This window comes from Oncorhynchus mykiss, chromosome 2 (genome assembly GCF_057628025.1).
Source record: "Oncorhynchus mykiss isolate SJ-2025 chromosome 2, ASM5762802v1, whole genome shotgun sequence".
NCBI classification, from domain to species: domain Eukaryota; kingdom Metazoa; phylum Chordata; class Actinopteri; order Salmoniformes; family Salmonidae; genus Oncorhynchus; species Oncorhynchus mykiss.
The window spans coordinates 100,234,028-100,261,761 of NC_143023.1; the positions used below are offsets into that span (position 1 = coordinate 100,234,028).

Consider the following 27,734-nt stretch of genomic DNA (forward strand, 5'->3'; position numbering starts at 1 on the left):
AATAGAAAACAAATTAATTCTGTAACAACGCGAACGGAACAAAACAGCGGTACCAAGTAGGCTTAGTAAACAGAATATCAGATTAATAAAGACATGACACAATCTATATTTAGGCCAGTGATATTAACAGTAAACAGAATATCAGATTAATAAAGACATGACACAATCTATATTTAGGCCAGTGATATTAACAGTAAACAGAATATCAGATCAATAAAGACATGACACAATCTATATTTAGGCCAGTGATATTAACAGTAAACAGAATATCAGATCAATAAAGACATGACACAATCTATATTTAGGCCAGTGATATTAACAGAATATCAGATCAATAAAGACATGACACAATCTATATTTAGGCCAGTGATATTAACAGAATATCAGATCAATAAAGACATGACACAATCTATATTTAGGCCAGTGATATTAACAGTAAACAGAATATCAGATCAATAAAGACATGACACAATCTATATTTGGGCCAGTGATATTAACAGAATATCAGATCAATAAAGACATGACACAATCTATATTTAGGCCAGTGATATTAACAGTAAACAGAATATCAGATCAATAAAGACATGACACAATCTATATTTGGGCTAGTTAAAAACACATCAGTAAACAAAAGGTGAATGTAGACCCAAATAACCAAAACATAGCCTACAGCCTACTACGGTGAGATGTATCCTGTAGCGGTCTTGCCAAACAAATAGGCCTAAAAAAGTATTAATAATAATAATACATACATTTTTAAAAATCATTCAAAATCACAGCGGAAGCCAACCACGAAGAAAATAAAAAAATATGGGACTACCAACCACAGCCGGATGTGATACAGCCTGGATTTGAACCAGGGACTGTAGTGACACCTTTCGCACTGAGATGCAGTGTCTTAGACGTAGCGGAGATACAGATTTTGCGCCAACCTGGCACTCAATTATTTTAACTTTTTCCCTAGTTTTATACAGGGACATAAAACTAACACGAAGGGGGCTCAGCCCCTTTTTGCACACTCGTGGTGCCGGGGCCTATGGGGGGTGGGGGTCTAGGCCATCCTTAAATTGGAGAATTTTGCGCTATTATTCTTAATTCTATGTATTAAAAAAATTGTGTATATTTTTCTCCATACCTCTTGCTTGAGCTGTCTGTATCCTCCTGACTGGTGGCTATTTTTTTAAATTAACAAAATATGATCAATATTGAAAGGACTGTGAGTCTTATTCAGTACATTTTCGTTGGTGGTTGCTTTTCTAAAGTCTACCAACCATGTCAGCTAAAATAGTTATACACGCTAGCTACTCTTAACTGGATTGAAAGCCTGAAATGGATTACTATCTAGTTATGAGGTTGGGAAACCTTATCTGGCCTGTAATTATACACGTGTGGAGTCTAACGAATCAGCAAGTCTGGAAGTTCCTAGTTCCGAATTGCAGTGTAAACGCGGTATGAGTTGAAGCGGTTTACCCCCATTATATCTGGACGGTGACACATTGGTATGAATGGCATCGTTGACCTGCTAATAAACCTACACCGTCGCAGTGACTCGACCAAATTGTGCTCCGGGAAGAAACTTGTCAAGCCTTGTTTTGGTTCCATCGTGCTTCGTGTACAATTCAAAAAGGTAAGGTTTGGTTTTCTAGCAAACTATATATTGGTAAGCCATATTGTGCGTCTCTTAAACATGTCACATAGCTGACCAGTTGGTTGACATGTTTTAGTTATGTTTGACCGGATAACTAAGTTAGCTAAATGACCTTTAATCCGGAATGCTCACATGTTTTTCTGTCGCTAGCCGTGTTTCCTACATAAAATAAATGAACTAGTTGCCCCACTGGCTTCCAAGTCTGGCCTCGGACTTCCAGCTATAAGGGTGTTATTTTTGTATTTTCACGTTTGTATAATAACTTGTAAGTCACGTAGCTGAAGACCACTACTTGTTGACGGGTGAACCTGAATAACTAGTTCGTTATATTGTTAGTGAGGAGTTTAGTTCCGTCAGATTTTTACGTGACTTTGTTCATTTAACTATCTAACTATGTCCTAGGTATCTACAGTACCTAACAATTGCCCGGGTTGATTCATGCTGGTTAGTAGTTAATCCTGTTTTATCTGTGTTTATTTGCTAGACATTGATTGACTAAAGTATGTCCTGTACATGCACATCGGCCGTGAGGATATTCTTGAATTCAGCACACAGAGGTAACGACACTTTGTAATCTTAATTAATTGTCATAGATAATAATAGTAATCTAAACGCGTCTCTAGCTAAACATGTTTTATTTTAAACAGGACGTCCTGTTGAATTACTTTAATACATTTTGGGTGTGAGAATTGTGTGCAATGTCCCAAATGTAGCGCACAGCTAGCTGTATTTCCGTAATGCCAGATGTTGATGTTGACATTGTAAACAACACCTTAGGCTACGTGATAATTAATGATTTCCGGGAAAGGCTGATCTAATGATTGGCTGATGGAGGAGGGGAAACGAGGCATAGAATTTGAATGAATCATTCTATATCTATGGAACGGGGAAGTTGGCCTGACCTAATATATATGAATCATGGCCATCCAGAAATAAAAACTACCAAGTTTATGGATTATGATAACATAGGCCTAAACATTTGGTTGCATGGTGTTTCTGTTGTACAGGACTGTCTTGTTCTCGTATTCAACTGTATGCTTTGAGCAGACCTGGTTCTTGTGAAGCTCACCTACCTCCCAGAGTCCGAGTCAGATCCTTCCATGAAACGGCAGTGTGTTTCGTTGCTAAAGATGGAACAACCAAGGATGGATCCAGCGACAATGGAAAGGTAAACACATCTGTTTGCCCGCTTTACAGAATGAATCACCCCGTGTTGACTAGACCCAGATCTGTTTGTGCTGTCTCGCCAACTCCTATGGTCATTGCTAAACTTGACATAACAACGTGGCAAGACGGCTTGTTCCCAGATCTGTTTATGCTAAGTGGTGACATCTTTAATAGAACGATTGAGTTGAAATGGAATTGGGTCCCCATCTCTGGTGGTGACAAGACACCATAATAGACTTTGTAATAAATACACAGTGCTTTTTTTTTTTTTCAAGCAGTGACAACGACATAGCTTCCTATCTGTGGCTACATTGCATTCACGATAGTGTGTCTCTCTCTCTCTCTCTCTATTGTGTTCGTCATATGCAGAAGAACCTCAGTGAGGGAAAAAGACTTCCGGGCTCTTCTGGTGGATCAGGGAAGGGGGGTAACCAGCTGCACTGTCCCAAATGTGGAGACCCATGTACACATGTGGAGACCTTTGTATGTGAGTACCTTTTTTAAAAAGATACGATGTTCACACAGGCTGTATTTTTTTTAGTTGTAGAAAAAGCAGTGGTAATAACGATTGACTTGTCACACAGTCACTACTATTGTATGAAATCAGAGATGGAAAAAGGAAACATTTCGATGTTGTTGTTTGTTTTGTTGTTGTTGTTCAGCATCAACACGTTTTGTAAAGTGTGAGAAATGCCATCACTTCTTCGTGGTGCTCTCTGAGACGGACTCTAAGAAGGGTCTGAAAAGAGAAGCAGAGTCGCCCGTTGAGGCTGTCAACATGGCCTTCACACAGAAACCTCCCCCGCCACCCAAAAAGGTACGTGCACCAATGACCATAAAGAGGAACTGGTTCTTGTTTCTCCTGTTTTTTTGTTGTTGTTGATGTGGTGGTTATCGTCAAACAGGAATTACTATGGTGATGCTGCAGGTATACCTGGAGCTATAATGCATTCCCTACATTTTTTTGGGGGGGGGGGCACTGAGCAAGTTTCAGGTCTACAACTTCAACGTTGTGAAAATTCTGTACAACTTCCAGAGTAAGTTTACTGTGAACACTGAGACTGTACCTGCTTTAAGTTACAGTTTTACTGTAAACACTGAGGCTGTACCCTCTTTTAAGTTACAGTTTTAACAGTGGCCAAGTCGGATACTGTGGCTATATGATCATAATGTAGGCCTACCATCAAGAACAATGGAGAAAATGCATCCCATAACATTTTACATTATATAAACAAATGTTGAAGTAGGCTATAGGATCACACCGGTAATAGATCCGTTGTTATATTACTTGTGAGGCACATCTGAGTGAGCAGACATTTAAAATAATTAGCTTTTTATTTTACTGGGCTGATGGTGCCTGTATCTGAGGGTCCTTCTCAGCAGAGGGAGAGAGCAGCAGACTGAGGGAGAGAGCAGCAGACTGAGGGAGAGAGCAGCAGACTGAGGGAGAGAGCAGCAGACTGAGGGAGAGAGCAGCAGACTGAGGGAGAGAGCAGCAGACTGAGGGTCCGTCTCTCAACATCCCTCCATTCTCATTGACCAAAAGGGGTCACCGTCTTACAGCTGATGGCGAAACTCGAGTCGCACCTGTCGTGACTTGACTATAACATTAGTCTGAAGAGAGTTGATTAGATAAATAACAAACTATGTTTAATTTTTACCCAATTTTTGTATTTTTATTAATCATGTAGCAATTAACTCATTAGGATCTGGGGCACCACAAGCAGTTATTTTAAAGAGATACCATCTCCCGAATTAAACTCTAAAACACCTATCACATCCTTTAACAGTCATCTTATTAATCCTCATCATTCTGAACAGTCGAAACCTACATACCTCAATTACCTCGTACCTCTGCACATCGATTTAGTACTGAGCATTCAGAGGGTGAGACAGCATGTGAGGGAGACAGAGGGTCAAAAACAGCCGGTCCAGAACAAGGTAAGACGTCCTGTGAAACATTTTCAGGGTTCCATAGCCCCAGGTAGAACAGTTGAAAGTGGAGCAGCAGCACGACAAGGTAGCACATCTGGTGAACAGGCCAGGGTTCCATAGCCCCAGGTAGAACTGTTGAAAATTAATCGGCAGCACTGGAGAGGACAGCCAGAGGCATGGTCCTAGGGCTCTCGTCCTCCGGGAGGGGAGAATTAGATGGCGCGTTCTTAAGATCACACAGGACACCAGATAAGACATGAGAATTACACCAGATATAACAGACTGCTGCAGCATAGAGACTGAGACAGGAGGAGGTCGGGGAACACTGTGGCCCCGTCCGACGATACCCCCGGACAGGGCCAACCAGGCAGGATATAACCCCACCCACTTTACTAAAGCATAGTTCCCACACCACTAGAGGGATATCAACAGACCACCAACTTACTCCCCTGAGACAAGGTTGAGTATAGCCCACGAAGATCTCCTCTACCGCACGAGCCCGAGGGGACACAAAACCGGACAGGAAGATCAAGTCAGTAACTCAAGCCTAGCACGACGTGACGCAGCCCTGGTAGAGCATCAGTAAGCCAGTGACTCAGCCCCTGTTATATGGCCCGAGGCAGAGAATCCCAGTGGAGAGAGGGGAGCCGGCCAGGCAGTAACAGCAAGGGCGGTTCGTCACTTCAGTGCCTTTCCGTTCACCTTCGCACCTCTCTCCCAGACTACACTCAATCATAGGACCTACTGAAGAGATGAGTCTTTGGCCTTTCGGCCTGCTTATTGGGACCGTGGTGTGCATGTAGGTATGTACGGTAGGACCAAATCGGAGAGATGGGTAGGAGCAAGTCCATGTAACGCTTTGTAGGTTAGCAGTAAAAACTTGAAATCAGCCCTTGCCTTAACAGGAAGCCAGTGTAGAGAGGCACTGGAGTAATATGATCACATTTTTTGGTTCTAGTCAAGATTCTAGCAGCCGTGTTTTGCACTAACTGAAGTTTATTTAGTGCTTTATCCGGGTAGCCGGAAAGTAGAGCATTGCAGTAGTCTAATCTAGAAGTGACAAAAACATGGATGATCTTTTCTGCATCGTTTATGGACAAAAAGTTTCCTGTTTTGGCAATTTAACGAAAATTGAAGAAAAAAACGACCCTTTGAAACAGTCTTGATATGTTTGTCAAAAGAGAGATCAGGGTCCAGAGTAACGCCGAGGTCCTTCACGGTTTTATTTGAGACGACCGTACACCCATCTGACAGCACATCTCTCTGTTTTCTTGGGACCTAGAACAAGCGTCTCTGTTTTCTTGGGACCTAGAACAAGCGTCTCTGTTTTCTTGGGACCTAGAACAAGCGTCTCTGTTTTCTTGGGACCTAGAACAAGCGTCTCTGTTTCCTTGGGACCTAGAACAAGCGTCTCTGTTTCCTTGGGACCTAGAACAAGCGTCTCTGTTTCCTTGGGACCTAGAACAAGCGTCTCTGTTTCCTTGGGACCTAGAACAAGCGTCTCTGTTTTCTTGGGACCTAGAACAAGCGTCTCTGTTTCCTTGGGACCTAGAACAAGCGTCTCTGTTTCCTTGGGACCTAGAACAAGCGTCTCTGTTTTCTTGGGACCTAGAACAAGCGTCTCTGTTTCCTTGGGACCTAGAACAAGCGTCTCTGTTTTCTTGGGACCTAGAACAAGCGTCTCTGTTTCCTTGGGACCTAGAACAAGCGTCTCTGTTTTCTTGGGACCTAGAACAAGCGTCTCTGTTTCCTTGGGACCTAGAACAAGCGTCTCTGTTTTCTTGGGACCTGTTTTGTCCAGAGTTCAAAAGTAAAACGTGCCACCATCCACTTCCTTATTTCTGTAATAAACAGCCTTCTATTTTTTTTTCAATTAAATATTTTATATCTTTAACTCTGCATTGTTGGAAAAGGACCCGTAAGTAAACATTTCACTGTTAGTCTACACCTGTTGTTTATGAAACATATAGAATTTGTTTGGGGAGTGGGGTGGGGGGAAATTGATAATGCACCGTAAGATTTGTCATGAGCTTGAAAACTTTACTTAAAGCCTGGAGATGCATTATGAAACAGTTCCTTTTATTGAGAGACTTGTTTGAACACGTTATAAAAGGTCTTTATCGTAAATGTCAACGACACTGTCTTTCAGATCTATGCCTACCTGGACAGGTACGTAGTGGGTCAGTCGTATGCTAAGAAGGTGTTGGCGGTAGCTGTGTATAATCACTACAAGAGAATCTACAACAACATCCCTGCTGGGAGCAGACAGGTGGAGAAACAGGCCTCGCTCACACCACGAGGTCAGTAGTACAGTCTACCGTTAGTTAGAAACAGGCCTCGCTCACACCACGAGGTCAGTAGGACAGTCTACTGTTAGTTAGAAACAGGCCTCGCTCACACCACGAGGTCAGTAGTACAGTCTACTGTTAGTTAGAAACAGGCCTCACACCACGAGGTCAGTAGTACAGTCTACCGTTAGTTAGAAACAGGCCTCGGTCACACCACAAGGTCAGTAGTTCAGTCTACCGTTAGTTAGAAACAGGCCTCGCTCACTCCACGAGGTCAGTAGTTCAGTCTACTGTTAGTTAGAAACAGGCCTCACACCACGAGGTCAGTAGTACAGTCTACCGTTAGTTAGAAACAGGCCTCACACCACGAGGTCAGTAGTACAGTCTACTGTTAGTTAGAAACAGGCCTCGCTCACTCCACGAGGTCAGTAGTACAGTCTACCGTTAGTTAGAAACAGGCCTCGCTCACACCACGAGGTCAGTAGTACAGTCTACTGTTAGTTAGAAACAGGCCTCACACCACGAGGTCAGTAGTACAGTCTACCGTTAGTTAGAAACAGGCCTCGGTCACACCACGAGGTCAGTAGTTCAGTCTACTGTTAGTTAGAAACAGGCCTCACACCACGAGGTCAGTAGTACAGTCTACCGTTAGTTAGAAACAGGCCTCGGTCACACCACGAGGTCAGTAGTTCAGTCTACCGTTAGTTAGAAACAGGCCTCGCTCACTCCACGAGGTCAGTAGTTCAGTCTACTGTTAGTTAGAAACAGGCCTCACACCACGAGGTCAGTAGTACAGTCTACCGTTAGTTAGAAACAGGCCTCACACCACGAGGTCAGTAGTACAGTCTACTGTTAGTTAGAAACAGGCCTCACTCACTCCACAAGGTCAGTAGTACAGTCTACTGTTAGTTAGAAACAGGCCTCGCTCACTCCACAAGGTCAGTAGTACAGTCTACCGTTAGTTAGAAACAGGCCTCGCTCACTCCACGAGGTCAGTAGTACAGTCTACTGTTAGTTAGAAACAGGCCTCGCTCACTCCACGAGGTCAGTAGTACAGTCTACCGTTAGTTAGAAACAGGCCTCGCTCACTCCACGAGGTCAGTAGTACAGTCTACTGTTAGTTAGAAACAGGCCTCACACCACGAGGTCAGTATAGACTACTGGTAGTTACCATTATAAAACCCATCTACTGTTAGCTGTAGTAGTTCTGACACCACGAGGTCAGTGTAGTATGTTAGCTGTAGTAGATCTGACACCACGAGGTCAGCAGAGTTCAGTCAGCTAAAGGCCTTTGTTTAAAATGTTAATCATATTTAGCCTCAGCTCCCAGGAAACGTAGACTGGACAAAAATGAAGTTGGCTTACTTCCAGAATAGTAGAATTTCAGTAGGCAACAAAGACCCAACCACTGTTTTCTAGAATGTGCTGAAACACCTGTTCAGTCCTGTTTATATCAGTCACCTCAAGGTGCTCTCGTTTAGTATAATTTGGCATTTGTTCAATGATTTTGCTTTTTACACCCACATTTCACAGTTTTAAATGGATTTTTAATGGATTTAACAAGGTGATGATATAACAACAACAACAGTGGGATCTGATTCCTCCTTGCAGAACTGTAGTGATGATGTGTAAATCTGGCTGCGATCACGTTGATTTGGAGTACTTTGTCATCCTCTGTAGAGCTAGAGATGAGAAGACGGGAGGATGAGTACAGGTTCACCAGTAAGTGATTTGATTGGTCCTCCTTACATAGTGTCGTATGATTTACAATTTTTTTTTTCATTTTTTTTTTTCAAGAATTACACAAATGCTGAAGTTTTACAGATGAACTTCTCTTGTTGTTAATGACTTATTGTTTTCAGGGTGTGTTAGATGATAACTTGATTTCAATTAGTCAACTAATCATCACTAATCCTTTGACTAATTTAATCAGTTGTGGCAGTTTCGGGTTAAAACAAAAAATTTGACACTTCTGGGTGGGTGGGGGGGGGGGGCATGATCTACCAACTGAGCCAAACAGGAAGCCCATATTAAGTATTTGAAAGGATGTTGAATACACAGTGGCTCCCAGTAGAGCAGAGCACATGTATTTTTAGATTGAACTTTGACCTATTGCAGCGATGCAGCACCACAGATACTGATACTTCACATTATAACTAGAGAGCCTAGATGATGTAATATCATGCCTGAGGTGGAAAATCAATACCAGGGACCTCTGACGTCAATCTTAAATGAATCACTCTTTATTGTCAGCAAGCTGGGCGGCAGGTAGCCTAGTGGATAGAGCGTTGGGCCAGTAACCAATCAAATCCCCGAGCTGACAAGCTGGAACAGTGGGTTAACTGTCGTTCTGCCCCCCCCGAACAAGGCAGTTAACCCACTGTTCCCCGGTAGGCTGTCATTGTAAATAAGAATTTGTTCTTAACTGACTTGCCTAGTTAAATGAAGGTTCAATTAAAAGGTTACAACAAACTCTGCACACTGTACAGGTTTATCAGAAACTCCGCTGGGGCGGTCCCAACAGTTGCCTTATATACGGCTATATCATCAGGTACAAGTTATATTTGCATGATTTAGCATAATTAATTCATTACCGGTGACTCGCACATGTGACTGACCAATACCTCACGAGGCTGCTTTCTCTCTCTCCCAAGTTGAGAGCTTGAAACTGAGATACCTTGGTTGTTCCCATAGCAACATTCTGGGCGTAGTGCCAAGTTGAGGATTCCTCCATACACGATCAGTCAGTCACCTGCATGAACCCATCTGATTGGTTATTAGAAAAGTAGCGTTGATTTGATTCACAAACACAACACTTCCTGTTCCTTTCTGTTGTTGTGTACTTGTAGAATAAGTTGACAAAACATTAGGAACGCCTTACTAATATTGAGTTGCCACCCCCCCCTTTTGGCCTCAGAACAGCCTCAATTCGTCAGGGCATGGGACTCTACAAGGTGTCGAGTGTTTCACAGGGACGCTGGCCCATGTTGACTCCCAATGCTTCCCACAGTTGTGTCAAGTTGTCTGGATGTCCTTTGGGTGGTGGACCAGTCTTGATACACACGGGTAAACTGTTGAGCGTGGAAAAACCCAGCAGCGTTGCAGTTCTTGACCCAAACCGGTGTGCCTGGCACCTACTACCATACCCTTCAATCGTTTGTCTTGCCCGTTCACCCTCTGAATGACAAACGCACACAATCCATGTCTCAATGCTTAAAAATCCTTCTTTAACCCCGTCTCCTCCCCTTCATCTACACTGATTGAAGTGGATTTTACAGGTGACATCAATAAGGGATCATAGCTTTCACCTGGATTCACCTGGTCAGTCTGTTATGGAAAGATCAGGTGTTCTTAATATTTTGTACACTGAGTATACAAGTAATACAGTAGAGATGTGTAGTACAACACAAGTTGCCAGGTCACAGTAGGCCGACATTGCATATCCTGTTTGGAAAAGGGATGTTTTTGTGCCAGGTCATTACCATGAGAGATGGGGAAACCCAAAAATGTGTTTTTGCCCTCTCGCCAACTCCTTATGGAATCAGTCCTTGTCAAGCTTGTTTGGCATGACTGATAAGGACCACAATGGAGTTGATATTTGGCAAGAGCACAAACAGATCCTGGGACCAGGCTAGAATTCACCACTGTCCTGCTGCCAAATCATCTGGACTCCAAATATACAATATGACAGTTTTTGTTTACATTTGTTTACATTGTAGAACTACTTCAGATAGCAGGGATCAGTCCCCATGGCAACGCTCTGGGAGCCTCCATGCAGCAGCAGGCTCCTCGGGAGAAGAGGGGCGGGGACGTGTTAGACTCCACCCACACTGACATCAAACTGGAGAAGAGCAACATCGTGCTGTTAGGCCCAACCGGATCAGGTTACTCAACAATTTATATATTTTTTTTTTGTTGTCCAAAAACAACTTACTGTTGTGAAATATATCCTTTTCTCATGTCCATAACAAAATATTCCTCACTATATTTCCCAGGCAAGACATTGTTGGCCCAGACTCTGGCCAAGTGTCTAGATGTACCTTTTGCCATCTGTGATTGTACCACCCTGACCCAGGCTGGCTACGTGGGGGAGGACATCGAGTCTGTTATCGCCAAGCTGCTGCAGGATGCCAACTACTCTGTGGATAAAGCACAGCAAGGTGGGTGGCTCATAAACACTGGTTTCTGCATCTTCAGGACTTCAATAGTTCCATAATGCTTTTCATATACAGTACTTTGTGAGTAGTCTGATGCAGGGATTATATTCGGGGTTTTTTATTTATTTTTTTGTGGATGAGAATTCACTTGTGGTTCAAAAAAACCTTATTATGAAAGTTGATCTTAATCACATATGTACAAAATGTATAATAATGACCACCAATATAATTCACCAATACAATATAATTCACCAATACAATATAATACACCAATACAATACAATACACCAATATAATATAATACACCAATACAATACAATACACCAATACAATATAATTCACCAATACAATATAATACACCAATACAATATAATACACCAATATAATACACCAATATAATACACCAATATAATATAATACACCAATACAATATAATTCACCAATACAATATAATACACCAATACAATATAATACACCAATATAATACACCAATACAATATAATACACCAATATAATATAATACACCAATACAATATAATACACCAATACAATATAATACACCAATATAATATAATACACCAATACAATATAATACACCAATATAATATAATATAATACACCAATATAATATAATACACCAATACAATATAATACACCAATATAATATAATATAATACACCAATATAATATAATACACCAATACAATATAATACACCAATACAATATAATACACCAATACAATACACCAATACAATATAATACACCAATATAATATAATACACCAATACAATATAATACACCAATACAATATAATTCACCAATACAATATAATACACCAATACAATATAATACACCAATACAATATAATACACCAATATAATATAATACACCAATATAATATAATACACCAATATAATATAATACACCAATATAATATAATACACCAATACAATATAATACACCAATACAATATAATACACCAATACAATATAATACACCAATACAATATAATACACCAATACAATATAATTCACCAATACAATATAATACACCAATATAATATAATACACCAATACAATATAATACACCAATACAATATAATACACCAATACAATATAATACACCAATACAATATAATACACCAATATAATGACCACCAATACAATATAATACACCAATATAATATAATACACCAATATAATATAATACACCAATACAATATAATACACCAATACAATATAATACACCAATACAATATAATACACCAATATAATATAATACACCAATACAATATAATACACCAATATAATGACCACCAATACAATATAATACACCAATACAATATAATACACCAATACAATATAATTCACCAATACAATATAATACACCAATATAATATAATACACCAATATAATATAATACACCAATATAATGACCACCAATACAATATAATACACCAATATAATACACCAATACAATATAATACACCAATACAATATAATACACCAATACAATATAATACACCAATATAATATAATATAATACACCAATACAATATAATACACCAATATAATATAGTACACCGATATAATATAATACACCAATATAATATAATATAATATAATATAATACACCAATACAATATAATACACCAATATAATATAATACACCAATATAATATAATACACCAATATAATATAATATAATATAATACACCAATACAATACACCAATATAATATAATACACCAATATAATACACCAATACAATATAATACACTAATATAATATAATATAATACACCTATATAATATAATACACCAATACAATATAATACACCAATATAATATAATGCACCAATATAATACACCAATATAATACACCAATATAATACACCAATACAATATAATACACCAATATAATACACCAATATAATACACCAATATAATATAATACACCAATATAATATAATACACCAATATAATATAATACACCAATACAATATAATACACCAATATAATATAATACACCAATACAATATAATATAATACACCAACACAATATAATGACCACCAATATAATACACCAATACAATATAATACACCAATATAATATAATACACCAATATAATGACCACCAATATAATATAATGACCACTAATATAATACACCAATATAATGACCACCAATATAATATAATACACCAATACAATATAATACACCAATACAATATAATACACCAATACAATATAATACACCAATACAATATAATACACCAATACAATATAATGACCACCAATACAATATAATGACCACCAATACAATATAATGACCACCAATATAATATAATACACCAATATAATGACCACCAATATAATATAATGACCACTAATATAATACACCAATATAATGACCACCAATATAATATAATACACCAATACAATACAATACACCAATATGATGACCACCAATATAATATAATACACCAATACAATATAATACACCAATATAATATAATACACCAATACAATACAATACACCAATACAATATAATACACCAATATAATGACCACCAATATAATATAATGACCACTAATATAATACACCAATATAATGACCACCAATATAATATAATACACCAATACAATATAATACACCAATATAATGACCACCAATATAATATAATACACCAATACAATACAATACACCAATATAATATAATACACCAATACAATACAATACACCAATATAATATAATACACCAATATAATGACCACCAATATAATATAATGACCACTAATATAATACACCAATATAATGACCACCAATATAATATAATACACCAATATAATATAATACACTAATATAATACACCAATACAATATAATGACCACCAATATAATATAATACACCAATACAATATAATACACCAATACAATATAATACACCAATACAATATAATACACCAATACAATATAATACACCAATACAATATAATGACCACCAATATATAATATAATACACCAATACAATATAATACACCAATACAATATAATACACCAATACAATATAATACACCAATACAATATAATACACCAATACAATATAATGACCACCAATACAATATAATACACCAATATAATATAATACACCAATACAATATAATGACCACCAATACAATATAATACACCAATATAATATAATACACCAATACAATATAATACACCAATACAATATAATACACCAATACAATATAATGACCACCAATATAATACACCAATATAATATAATATAATACACCAATACAATATAATACACCAATATAATATAATAATATTATACACCAATACAATATAATACACCAATATAATGACCACCAATACAATATAATACACCAATACAATATAATACACCAATACAATATAATACACCAATACAATATAATACACCAATACAATATAATACACCAATATAATGACCACCAATACAATATAATACACCAATACAATATAATACACCAATACAATATAATACACCAATATAATGACCACCAATATAATATAATACACCAATACAATATAATACACCAATACAATATAATACACCAATACAATATAATACACCAATACAATATAATACACCAATACAATATAATACACCAATACAATATAATACACCAATACAATATAATACACCAATACAATATAATGACCACCAATACAATATAATACACCAATATAATATAATACACCAATACAATATAATGACCACCAATACAATATAATACACCAATATAATATAATACACCAATACAATATAATACACCAATACAATATAATACACCAATACAATATAATGACCACCAATATAATACACCAATATAATAATATAATACACCAATACAATATAATACACCAATATAATATAATAATATTATACACCAATACAATATAATACACCAATATAATGACCACCAATACAATATAATACACCAATACAATATAATACACCAATACAATATAATACACCAATACAATATAATACACCAATACAATATAATACACCAATATAATGACCACCAATACAATATAATACACCAATACAATATAATACACCAATACAATATAATACACCAATATAATGACCACCAATATAATATAATACACCAATACAATATAATACACCAATACAATATAATACACCAATACAATATAATACACCAATACAATATAATACACCAATATAATGACCACCAATACAATATAATACACCAATACAATATAATACACCAATACAATATAATACACCAATACAATATAATGACGACCATCTCACTGAAGATGTGGTTTCCATGTACAGATGTTGTGTTTCTGGGATATTTACAGAACCTTCAAAAGGTATTCCTTGACATTGATTCAATTCCTTGATTCAATTTAGATTGTGTGTCACTGGCCTACCCACAATACCACCATAATGTAATAATGACTACCTCATCTTTGTACCACACACACAATTATATTTGCGGTCCCTCAGTCGAGCAGTGAATTTCAAACACAGATTCAACCACAAAGACTCTGCAAGGTTTTCAAATGCCTCGCGAAGAAGGGCACCTATTGGTAGATGGGTTAAAAATAAAAAGTGGTCATTGAATATCCCTTTGAGCATGGTGAAGTTATTAATTACACTTTGGATGGTGTATCAATACACCCAGTCACTACCAAGATACAGGTGTCCTTCCTAACTCAGTTGCCGGAGAGGAAGGAAACCTCTCAAGGATTTCACCATGAGGCCAATGGAGACTTTTTAAAACAGTTACTGAGTTCAATGGCCGTGATAGAAAACTGAGGGTGTCATCAGCAAGGACTGGGGAGTTTTTATTATTATAAAAAAAAAAAAAAAGTAGGATAAAAAGAAAGGGAATAGAGCCAAGCACAGGCAGAATCCTAGAGGAAAACCTGGTTCAGTCTGCTTTCCAACAGACACTGGGAGACAAATTCAGCAGAACAATAATCTAAAATCCAAGGCCACATCGACAGTGGAGTTGCTTCCCAAGACGACATTGAGTGGCCTAGTTAGTTTAGACATAAATCAGTTGTAAAATCTATGGCAAGACTTGAACAGGGTTGTCTATCAATGATCAGCAACCAACTTCACAGAGTTGAAAGAATTGAACTAATAATGTGTACATATTGTACAATCCAAAGCTCTTCGAGATTTACCCAGAAAGCCTCACAGCTGTAATCACTGCCAAATGGGATTCTAACATGTAATGAATCAGGGGTGTGAATACTTATGTAAATGTAGTTTATTTCTGTATTTTATTTTCAATATATATTCAAAAATTTCTAAAAACATGTTTTCACTTATGTCATTATGGGGTAGATCGGTGAGGAGAAAAAATATATATATTTAAACCATTTTGAATTCAGGCTGTAACACAACAAAATGTTGAATTAAGTCAAGGGGTATGAATACTTTCTGAAGGCACTGAAAGTAATTTGACCTACCTTTAGTTGAATGTAAACATCTCCCTGTCCAGGCATTGTGTTTCTGGATGAGGTGGATAAGATCGGCAGTGTTCCTGGGATCCACCAGCTCAGAGACGTAGGAGGAGAAGGTGTACAGCAGGCCAGTACTCAACACAACTCGACTTTTATTATCCCAAGCTTGGGAAAGTCATTTGGTCAACTTTTACAGGAGTGTCCAGACATACAACAAAACATTAAGAACGCCTGCTCTTTCCATGACATAGACTGACCAGGTGAATCCAGGTGAAAGCTATGATCCCTTATTGATGTCACTTGTTAATTCCACTTCAATCAGTGTAGATGAAGGGGAGGAGACATGTAGATGAAGGGGAGGAGACATGTAGATGAAAGGGAGGAGACAGGTTAAATACTTAAAAAAAATGTTTTTTAAGTTTTGAGACAATTGTTTAATTTAACTTTTATTTTAACTAGGCCAAGTCAGTTAAGAACAAATTCTTATTTACAATGACGGCCTACTGGGGAACAGTGGGTTAACTGCCTTGTTCAGGGGCAAAACAACAGATTTTTACCTTGTCATCTCAGGGATTCAATCGAGCAACCTTTCAGTTACTGGCCCAACGTTCTAACCACTAGGCTACCTGCCACCCTCGTAGATTGTGTGTGTGTGTGCAATTCAGAGGGGGAATGGGCAAGATAAAAGATTGAAGTTCCTTTTTGAACAGGGTGTGGTAGTAGATGCCAGGTGCACCGGTTTGTGTCAAGAACTGCAATGCTGTTGGGTTTTTCACACTCAACAGTTTCCCGTGTGTATCAAGAATGGTCCACCAGCCAACTTGACACAACTGTGGGAAGCATTGTTGTCAACATGGACCAGCATCCTTGTGGAACGCTTTCAACACCTTGTAGAGTCCCATGCCCCGATGAGTTGATGCCCCGATGAGTTGAGGCTGTTCTGAGGGCAAAAGGGGGGGGGGGGTGGCAACTCAATATTAGTAAGGCGTTCCTAATGTTTTGTCAACTTATTCTACAGCAACGGTTGTGCACTAGATGCCTCTAATGATGACTTCATTTGTATCCATTAGAAAAGTCTTAGTGTCATGCAGCATGCCAGCATACGGGTGGCTATTCACATATCTGATGTACAGCACATCGCAAACATTACATACCTGACTTACTTAGGCCCATCACCCTTTGTGGGGATCGTGGCTACAGTAGCCCATCGCCCTTGTGGGGATCGTGGCTACAGTAGCCCATCGCCCTTTGTGGGGATCGTGGCTACAGTAGCCCATCGCCCTTGTGGGGATCGTGGCTACAGTAGCCCATCGCCCTTTGTGGGGATCGTGGCTACAGTAGCCCATCGCCCTTGTGGGGATCGTGGCTACAGTAGCCCATCGCCCTTGTGGGGATCGTGGCTACAGTAGCCCATCGCCCTTGTGGGGATCGTGGCTACAGTAGCCCATCGCCCTTTGTGGGGATCGTGGCTACAGTAGCCCATCGCCCTTTGTGGGGATCGTGGCTACAGTAGCCCATCGCCCTTGTGGGGATCGTGGCTACAGTAGCTATTTTTACACGCAAGAGTAATAATGACTATTGCAATTCAATATTATAGCTGGGTGGTGTTCGTTTGGAACCTCACAGCCAGGATCCTTGATGTTGTGTGCTTGTAGAGCAGGGATCGCCGACTAGATTCAGCCTCGGGACAGTTTTTGTTGAGCAGATGGTTGGGGGGGGGGCCAGAACATAATTACAAATCATTTGTAGAATGTAAATTGACTGAAAGAAGCCCAAAGAGAGATGTTTGACTAAAACATAATCATTTTAAACCTTGATTACATTTGTAAACTATTATGTTTTTCTATTATGTATGGGAATACTTCAACAGATGACACTTTGTAACTGATTTCTTGGGTTTTAAGTCTTTTATATCCAACAATGACATTTTTACATTTTTAAATATAATAATAATTATTATTTTATTTTCTGTAAACTTTGGGGGGGGGGGCAGTTAGGCAAACCTGTTGTAGAGCGTTTACCTAATGGTTGTATTAGTGATTGACGTCGTGTGTTTCTGAATGTAGGGCCTGCTGAAACTCCTGGAGGGAACGATCGTGAACGTTCCAGAGAAGAACTCCAGGAAGTTGAGAGGAGAGACGGTGCAGGTGAACACCACTAACATCCTGTTCGTAGCGTCAGGGGCCTTCAACGGACTCGACAGAATCGTCAGCAGACGAAAGAATGAAAAGGTTAGTAAGAAAAAATATATATATATAATTTGCCCCTTTTTGTATCGACCCACACCTGTAAAACGGCTGTAGACTATTTAATTCACTGGTTTTATAGAGAGACTTGGTCAGTTGAGTATCTCTAGTCTGAGCATTCTTAATTTATGTATTTGTCCATTTTTAAAGGGTCAATCTGCAGTTTCTAAATCCATGGGTTTTTTTTTTTATTTCACCTTTTATTTAACCAGGTAGGCAAGTTGAGAACAAGTTCTCATTTACAATTGCAACCTGGCCAAGATAAAGCAAAGCAGTTCGACACATACAACGACACAGAGTTACACATGGAGTAAAACAAACATACAGTATAAACAAGTCTATATACGATGTGAGCAAATGAGGTGAGATAAGGGAGGTAAAGGCAAAAAGGCCATGGTGGCAAAGTAAATACAATATAGCAAGTAAAACACTGGAATGATAGATTTGCAGTTTAAGAAAGTGAAAAGTAGAGAGAGAAATAATGAGGTACAAAGGAGCAAAATAAATAAATAAATAAAATACAGTAGGGAAAGAGGTAGTTGTTTGGGCTAAGTTATAGGTGCGCTATGTACAGGTGCAGTAATCTGTGAGCTGCTCTGACAGCTGGTACTTAAAGCTAGTGAGGGAGATAAGTGTTTCCAGTTTCAGAGATTTTTGTAGTTCGTTCCAGTCATCATGTACCCGTTGATTCTTGAAAAATATAACTAAATAAATACCTCATGAGTTAAACAGTCGTATCCCATCAGAACCTACTCTGAACAAAAATATAAACCCAACATGCAACAATTTCAACGTTTTACTGAGTTGCAGTTCATATAAGGAAATCAATCAATTGAAATAAATTAATTTGACCCTAATCTATGGATTTGACATAACTGGGAAAACAGATCTGCATCTGTTAGTCACAGATACCTTACAAGAAAAGTAGGAACGTGGATCAGAAACCCAGTCAGTATCTGGTGTGACCACCATTTGCCTCATGCAGTGCGACACATCTGGGGCGGCAGGTAGCCTAGTGTTGTGCCAGTAACTGAAAGGTTGCTGGATCGAATCCCCGAGCTGACAAGGTAAAAACTGTTGTTTTGCCCCTGAACAGGCAGTTAACCCACTGTTCCCCGGTAGGCCGTCATTGTAATTAAGAATTTGTTCTTAACTGACTTGCCGAGTTGAATAAAGGTTCAATAAAATAGAAAATATCCTTCACATAGAGTTGATCAGGTTGTTGATTATGGCCTGTGGAATGTTGTCCCACTCCTCATCAATGGCTGTGTGAAGTTGCTGGATATTGGCGGGAACTGGAACACGCTGTTGTACACGTCGATCCAGAGCATCCCAAACATGCTCAAAGGGTGACATGTCTGGTGAGTATTCAGGCCATGGAAGAACTGGGACATTTTCAGCTTCCAGGAATTGTGTACAGATCCTTGCGACTTGGGGCCATGTATTATCATGATGTGATGCTGGTGGATGATTGGCATGACAATGTGCCTCGGTATCTCATCACGGTATCTCTGTGCATTCAAATTGCCATTGATAAAATGCAATGGTGTTCGTTGTCCGTAGCTTATGCCTTCCCATACCATAATCCCACCGCCACCATGAGGCACTCTGTTCACAACATTGACATCAGCAAACCGCTCACCCACACAACGCCATACACGCTGTCTGCCATCTGCCCGGTACAGTTAAAACCGGGATTCATCCATGAAGAGCTCACTTCTCCAGCGTGCCAGTGGCCATCGAAGGTGAGCATTTCCCCACTGAAGTCGGTTACGACGCCAAACTACAGTCCGGTCAAGACCCTGGTGAAGATGATGAGCTAACCGGAGACGGTTTCTGACAGTTTGTGCAGAAATTCTTCGGTTGTGTAAACCCACAGTTTCATCAGCTGCTCGGGTGGCTGGTTTCAGACGATCACGCAGGTGAAGAAGCCGGATGTGGAGGTCCTGGGCTGGTGTGGTTACATGTGGTCTGTGGTTGTGAGGCCGGTTGGATGTACTGACAAATTCTATAAAATTATGTTGGAGGTGGCTTATGGTAAAGAAATTAACATTAAATTCTCTGGCAACAGCTCTAGTGGACATTTCTGCAGTCAGCATGCCAATTGCACGCTCTCTCAACATGAGACATCTGTGGCATTGTGTTGTGTGACAAAACGTCACATTTTTTAAAGTGGCCTTTTATTGTCCCCAGCACAAGGTGCACTTGTGTAGTGATCGTGCTCTTTAATCAGCTTGTTGATATGCCAAACCTGTCAGGTGGATGGAATATCTTGGCAAAGGAGAAATGCTGACTAACAGGGATGTAAAACAACATTTGTTATTGTTTCAACTTCTGATCTACCGCTTTAATAATGCAGTATTTTCATCAATGGAACATGAACGTCTAGGCCTCTCCAGATGACGTCTCATTTCTTCAGTGCTTTAGACCACTTGCGTTTTCCTCAATTAACCCTCTCCTCCCTGGTGCTCCTCCGCCTATGTAGTACCTGTTGTTACCTCTCTCTTTTTCTTCTTCTCCTTTATAGTACCTGGGCTTTGGCACACCATCCAACATGGGTAAGGGTCGCCGTGCGGCGGCGGCGGCCGACAAAGCTAACAGTAGTGAACAGACGGACATGGTGGCAGAGATGGAGGAGAAGGACCGGCTGCTGAAGCTCGTGGAGGCCCGGGACCTCATTGAGTTTGGGATGATCCCGGAGTTTGTAGGGCGTCTGCCTGTGGTGGTGCCTCTACACAGTCTGGATGAAGAGACGCTGGTCCGTATCCTGACTGAACCACGCAACGCTGTCATACCCCAGTACCAGGCCCTGTTCAGCATGGACAAGGTTAGTAGTAGACTCGGTACCAGGCCCTGTTCAGCATGGACAAGGTTAGTAGTAGTAGTAGTAGTAGTAGTTGTAGTAGACTCAGTACCAGGCCCTGTTCAGCATGGACAAGGTTAGCACAAACTAGACATCATATTGTCATTATCAAGGATATGTTTGTCATGTTTAGTCTAGCCCAAGTCTTTGGCTGTCCAGATCACACAGCCTCTGCAGTGTCTCGGTCTCAGTGTCTCGGTTCCTGTTTTATCCTCCTGTGTTTCTCTCTCTTTCTCTGTCTCTGTCTCTGTCTCTTTCTCTCTCTTTCTCCCCCCCCCCAGCTGCTCACAGGACTGCTGGCTACTTAGCAGACACACTAGACATCATATTGTCATTATCAAGGATGTTTGTCATGTTTAGTCTAGCCCAAGTCTTTGGCTGTGCAGATCACATTCGCTCTGCCTCAGTGTCTCGGTTCCTGTTTTATCCTCCTGTGTTTCTCTCTCTTTCTCTTTCTCTGATTGTTCCAGTGTGAACTGAATGTAACCACAGATGCTCTGAGGGCCATCGCCAAGCTGGCTCTGGAGAGGAAGACAGGAGCCCGAGGCCTGAGGTCCATCATGGTCAGTCAATACAATGTGCTCAATTCCTAGAAGTTGGGTATTTGAGTCTTATCAGCAGTAACAATATACAAACAGTGGATTCAGTTGCTGATGGTAAATCTAAGTGATATTTCTAATGTGGTGAGTGACTTCTTGTGACGAAGGTGAAATTAATTCCTATACCATGTCTTGTTTCAGTTTTCTGACACTACTGTGTGAAATATCTCCTTTTTAAATACAGGAGAAGCTTCTTCTGGAGCCCATGTTCGAGGTGCCATGTTCAGACATCGTGTCTGTGGAGTTAACCGAGGACGTCGTCCTGGGCAAATCAGAACCACACTACGTCAGGTTCGTCAGCACCCGTTTGGTTCTTATTGGCTTCGTAGTGTCTTTGTTTGTTGCTGTATTTGTCTCTTGCCAGGATTTCAATGACTTGCCTAGTTAAGTAAAATATACATTTATAATGGATGAATAACAACCATAGCAGTCTGTTGGTTTCATCATGCCAGAGGTACAGCACCAGTCAAACATTTTGGAACATTTACAAATTCAAGGTTTTTTTTTTCTTTATTTTTACTATTTTTTTCAACATTGTAGAATAATAGTGAAGACATCAAAACTATGAAATAACACATATGGAATCATGTGAAAAGTGTGAAACAAATGAAAATTGTATTGGGTTGTGGTCGGGTGATTGTGGAGGCCAGGTCATCTGATGCAGCACTCCATCACTCTCCTTCTTGGTCAAATAGCCCTTACACAGCCTGGAGGTGTGTTGGGTCATTGTCCTGTTGAAAAACAAATGACAATCCCACTAAGCCCACACCAGATGGTATGGCGTATCGCTGCAGAATGTTTGCCATGCTGGTTAAGTGTGCCTTGAATTCTAAATAAATCACTGACAGTGTCACCAGCAAAGCACCATCACACCTCCTCCTCCATGCTTCACAGTGGGAACCACACATGCAGAGATCATCGGTTCACCTACTCTGCATCTCATAAAGACACAGCGGTTGGAACCAAGGATATCAAATTTGGACTCATCAGACCAAAGGACAGATTTCCACCAGTCTAATGTCCATTGCTCGTGTATCTTGGCCCAAGCAAGTCTCTTCTTCTTAGTGGTGTCCTTGAGTAGTGGTTTCTTTACTGTCATTTGACCATGAAGGCCTGATTCACTGAGTCTCCGCTGAACAGTTGATGTTGAGTTGTGTCTGTTACTTGAACTCTGTGAAGCATTTCTTTAGGCTTGCAATTTCTGAGTCTCGTAACTCTGGGTCTTCCTTTCTTGTCGTTGACCTCATGAGCGCTAGTTTCATCATAGTGCTTGATGGTTTTTGCGACTGCACTTGAAGAAACATTCAAAGTTCTTGTCATTTGTCATTTGTCTTTGCTTATTTGAGCTGTTCTTGCCATAATATGGACTTGGTCTTTACCAAATAGGGCTGTCTTCTGTATACCACCCTACCTTGTCACAACACAACTGATTGGCTCAAATGCATTAAGAAGGAAAGAAATTCCACAAATGTACTTTTTAAGAAGGCACACCTGTTAATTGACATGCATTCCAGGTGACTACCTCATGAAGCTGGTTGAGAGAATGCCAAGAGTATGCAAAGCTGTCAAGGCAAAGGGTGGCTACTTTGAACAATCTCAACTATAAAATATATTTTGATTTGTTTAACACTTTTTTTTTTTTTTGGTTACTACATGATTCCATATGTGTTATTTCATAGTTTTGATGTCTTCACTATTATTCTACAGTGTATAAAATAGTTTTAAAAATAAAGAAAAACCCTTGAATGAGTAGATGTGTCCAAACTTTTGACTGGTACTGTATGTTAAAAACAGAACACTGAGTACTGAAACCTGACCTGAAGTTCCCATGTAATGTTCCCAACATCTCCACAGACCGTACCTTGGCCCCACAACCACTAATTACTGACCCTCCTCTCTCTCTCTGCATACCTAACCCAAAGAGTGTTTTGCTAAATGCCTAAAAATGTAAATATATTTCCAGGGCTCCAGCGAAGGAGGCGGCAGAGGAGGAGTACGACTCTGGTATTGAAGAGGAGAACTGGCCCAGACAGATGGACGCAGCAACTAACAACTGATCTGATCCACCTTGACCTTTTACTGACACTCATTTTCAAGAACCGCTACATTCTCTACACACAGTGCAATCTAGAATCAATAGAACACCTTCTAGAATCTTTTTGGAAGCCAGTTGTGGGTTCCTTAAATTCCAGACCCTGAGACCCCGTGGAGCCCACTACTGAAACTACAGCTTGATGAAACTGTTTCTTGACCTTTCTCTCTCTGTGTTTTCATAAGGAACAACTAGGATGTGAGATCTGTAAATACCTGTTGATCGTGTGAATCAAATGGTAGTTGTTTAGTTATGAATGGAGGGCTACTAACAACGTGGACTTCATTTTATTTTATATAGTATATATATTTTTCATCTTTGGGGATTGCCTTTTATCTATCTTAAGAGAATGGCATTTTTATTCTAAATGATTTTAAATAGGTGATTGTGTTCTTTCCTATTGTGTTGTGATGAGGGCAGGTTGAAGTGGCAAAAGATAAACACATAACATGAATGGGATCAGCCAGGGAAACACATAACGTGAATGGGATCAGCCAGGGAAACACACATAACATGAATGGGATCAGCCAGGGAAACAATATAACATGAATGGGATCAGCCAGGGAAACACGTATAACATGAATGGGATCAGCCAGGGAAACACACATAACATGAATGGGATCAGCCAAGGAAACACATAACATGAATGGGATCAGCCAGGGAAACACACATAACATGAATGGGATCAGCCAGGGAAACACGTATAACATGATTGGGATCAGCCAGGGAAACAATATAACATGAATGGGATCAGCCAGGGAAACACATAACATGAATGGGATCAGCCAGGGAAACACATAACATGAATGGGATCAGCCAGGGAAACAATATAACATGAATGGGATCAGCCAGGGAAACACACATAACATGAATGGGATCAGCCAGGGAAACAATATAACATGAATGGGATCAGCCAGGGAAACACGTATAACATGATTGGGATCAGCCAGGGAAACACATAACATGAATGGGATCAGCCAGGGAAACACATAACATGAATGGGATCAGCCAGGGAAACAATATAACATGAATGGGATCATCCAGGGAAACACATAACATGAATGGGATCAGCCAGGGAAACACACATAACATGAATGGGATCAGCCAGGGAAACAATATAACATGAATGGGATCAGCCAGGGAAACATGTATAACATGATTGGGATCAGCCAGGGAAACACATAACATGAATGGGATCAGCCAGGGAAACACATAACATGAATGGGATCAGCCAGGGAAACAATATAACATGAATGGGATCATCCAGGGAAACACATAACATGAATGGGATCATCCAGGGAAACACATAACATGAATGGGATCAGCCAGGGAAACAATATAACATGAATGGGATCAGCCAGGGAAACACACATAACATGAATGGGATCATCCAGGGAAACACATAACATGAATGGGATCAGCCAGGGAAACAATATAACATGAATGGGATCAGCCAGGGAAACACACATAACATGAATGGGATCAGCCAGGGAAACACATAACATGAATGGGATCAGCCAGGGAAACACATAACATGAATGGGACATTATAATGTAGACTTGAGCGGGGGCGTCACATTGTTGAACTTATTTTATTGATTACATTGTGTCAGCGAAGCTTAATCAAGTCCACTAGTATTTGAACCCAGCTCTGGTCACCAGAGCATAATATTCCATGATGAGCACATCATGATTGTTTTTCTATGGCGTTAAATTACTGCAACAACTAAAACAACAACATTCTGGCACTAATTTAACTCCACATCTCCTCGTATCCACCATGGGTACTAACGGTGTGTGTGTTCATAATGAACACAGCCGAGCTGGAGATGTTTAAACATTAAACATCAGAGCTGCTGAGTTCATGTTAATGATCGTGTATTACAGGAACACGCCTGTCCATATAATAGTGTTCATTACGATCTAAAAGGCTGCACTGATCCTAGATCAGCCGTCATTGAGACTCTATTGTGAATACGGGCAAAGTTCTCCGAATATGGTTTTCCCTTTGCCCCGGGGCGGGCTTTTCAAACCCCCAACTCACCCTTTTGTAGATATGCTTCAGTATGTCACGTTACTAAAAGCAATTCAGTTTTTACTACTTATGTTCACACTGAACCATGATGTTCAATGTCCTCGTAGTGCTGTATGTACACTAATAGTAATAATATTAGATTAACATTCATCAGGTTTCTAACTTGTGTGTGTGTTGGCTTTCAGTCAACGGCTTTCAGTCAACACCTCCCAGTCAACACTCTTCTCAGAGGTAAATGATAACATGTAAAACGCCCCAAAGTTGTGATTGTTTTAAATATCATAAATAAAATGTATATCTCTATTACTGTCAATGTAGATTGTTTAAAAGCTTCTCTGCTATTTTATTCAAACTCCACTTGCAATGTCATGTGTCACCACTGAGGGGCGCCATGACTACCATGCCATGTGACACCACTGAGGGGCGCCATGACTACCATGCCATGTGGCACCATGACTACCATATCATGTGACACCACTGAGGGGCGCCATGACTACCATGCCATGTGACATCAATGAGGGGCTCCATGACTACCATGTCATGTGACATCAATGAGGGGCTCCATGGCTACCATGTCATGAGACATCAATGAGGGGCTCCATGACTACCATGTCATGTGACATCAATGAGGGGCACCATGACTACCATGTCATGTGACATCAATGAGGGGCACCATGACTACCATGTCATGTGACATCAATGAGGGGCACCATGACTACCATGTCATGTGACATCAATGAGGGGCACCATGACTACCATGTCATGTGACATCAATGAGGGGCACCATGACTACCATGTCATGTGACATCAATGAGGGGCACCATGACTACCATGCCATGTGACACCACTGAGGGGTGCCATGACTACCATGTCATGTGACATCAATGAGGGGCTCCATGACTACCATGTCATGTGACATCAATGAGGGGCTCCATGACTACCATGTCATGTGACATCAATGAGGGGCACCATGACTACCATGTCATGTGACATCAATGAGGGGCTCCATGACTACCATGTCATGTGACATCAATGAGGGGCTCCATGACTACCATGTCATGTGACATCAATGAGGGGCTCCATGACTACCATGTCATGTGACATCAATGAGGGGCTCCATGGCTACCATGTCATGAGACATCAATGAGGGGCTCCATGACTACCATGTCATGTGACATCAATGAGGGGCACCATGACTACCATGTCA

At 39.8% G+C, this 27,734-nt stretch overlaps 1 protein-coding gene across 2 annotated transcripts; it reads left to right on the top strand.

Annotated features, from left to right (window-relative positions):
• The first annotated feature begins 1,349 nt into the window (after nucleotides 1-1,349).
• LOC110502598 (ATP-dependent clpX-like chaperone, mitochondrial) lies at nucleotides 1,350-26,830 on the top strand. Of its 2 annotated transcripts, none has more exons than XM_036960860.2 (15): nucleotides 1,350-1,627; nucleotides 2,133-2,205; nucleotides 2,656-2,816; nucleotides 3,185-3,302; nucleotides 3,478-3,632; nucleotides 6,900-7,050; nucleotides 8,719-8,760; nucleotides 10,758-10,922; nucleotides 11,034-11,198; nucleotides 16,732-16,820; nucleotides 18,760-18,924; nucleotides 21,467-21,766; nucleotides 22,273-22,365; nucleotides 22,586-22,692; nucleotides 24,365-26,830. In XM_036960860.2, the coding sequence occupies exons 2-15, from the start codon at nucleotides 2,151-2,153 to the stop codon at nucleotides 24,456-24,458; spliced, it is 1,860 nt and encodes a 619-aa protein (XP_036816755.2). In that variant the 5' UTR covers nucleotides 1,350-1,627; nucleotides 2,133-2,150; the 3' UTR covers nucleotides 24,459-26,830. The 2 variants fall into 2 exon arrangements, with proteins under 2 accessions (XP_036816755.2, XP_036816760.2); XM_036960865.2 differs by lacking the exon at nucleotides 1,350-1,627 and adding an exon at nucleotides 1,684-1,913.
• Nucleotides 26,831-27,734: the final 904 nt, after the last annotated feature.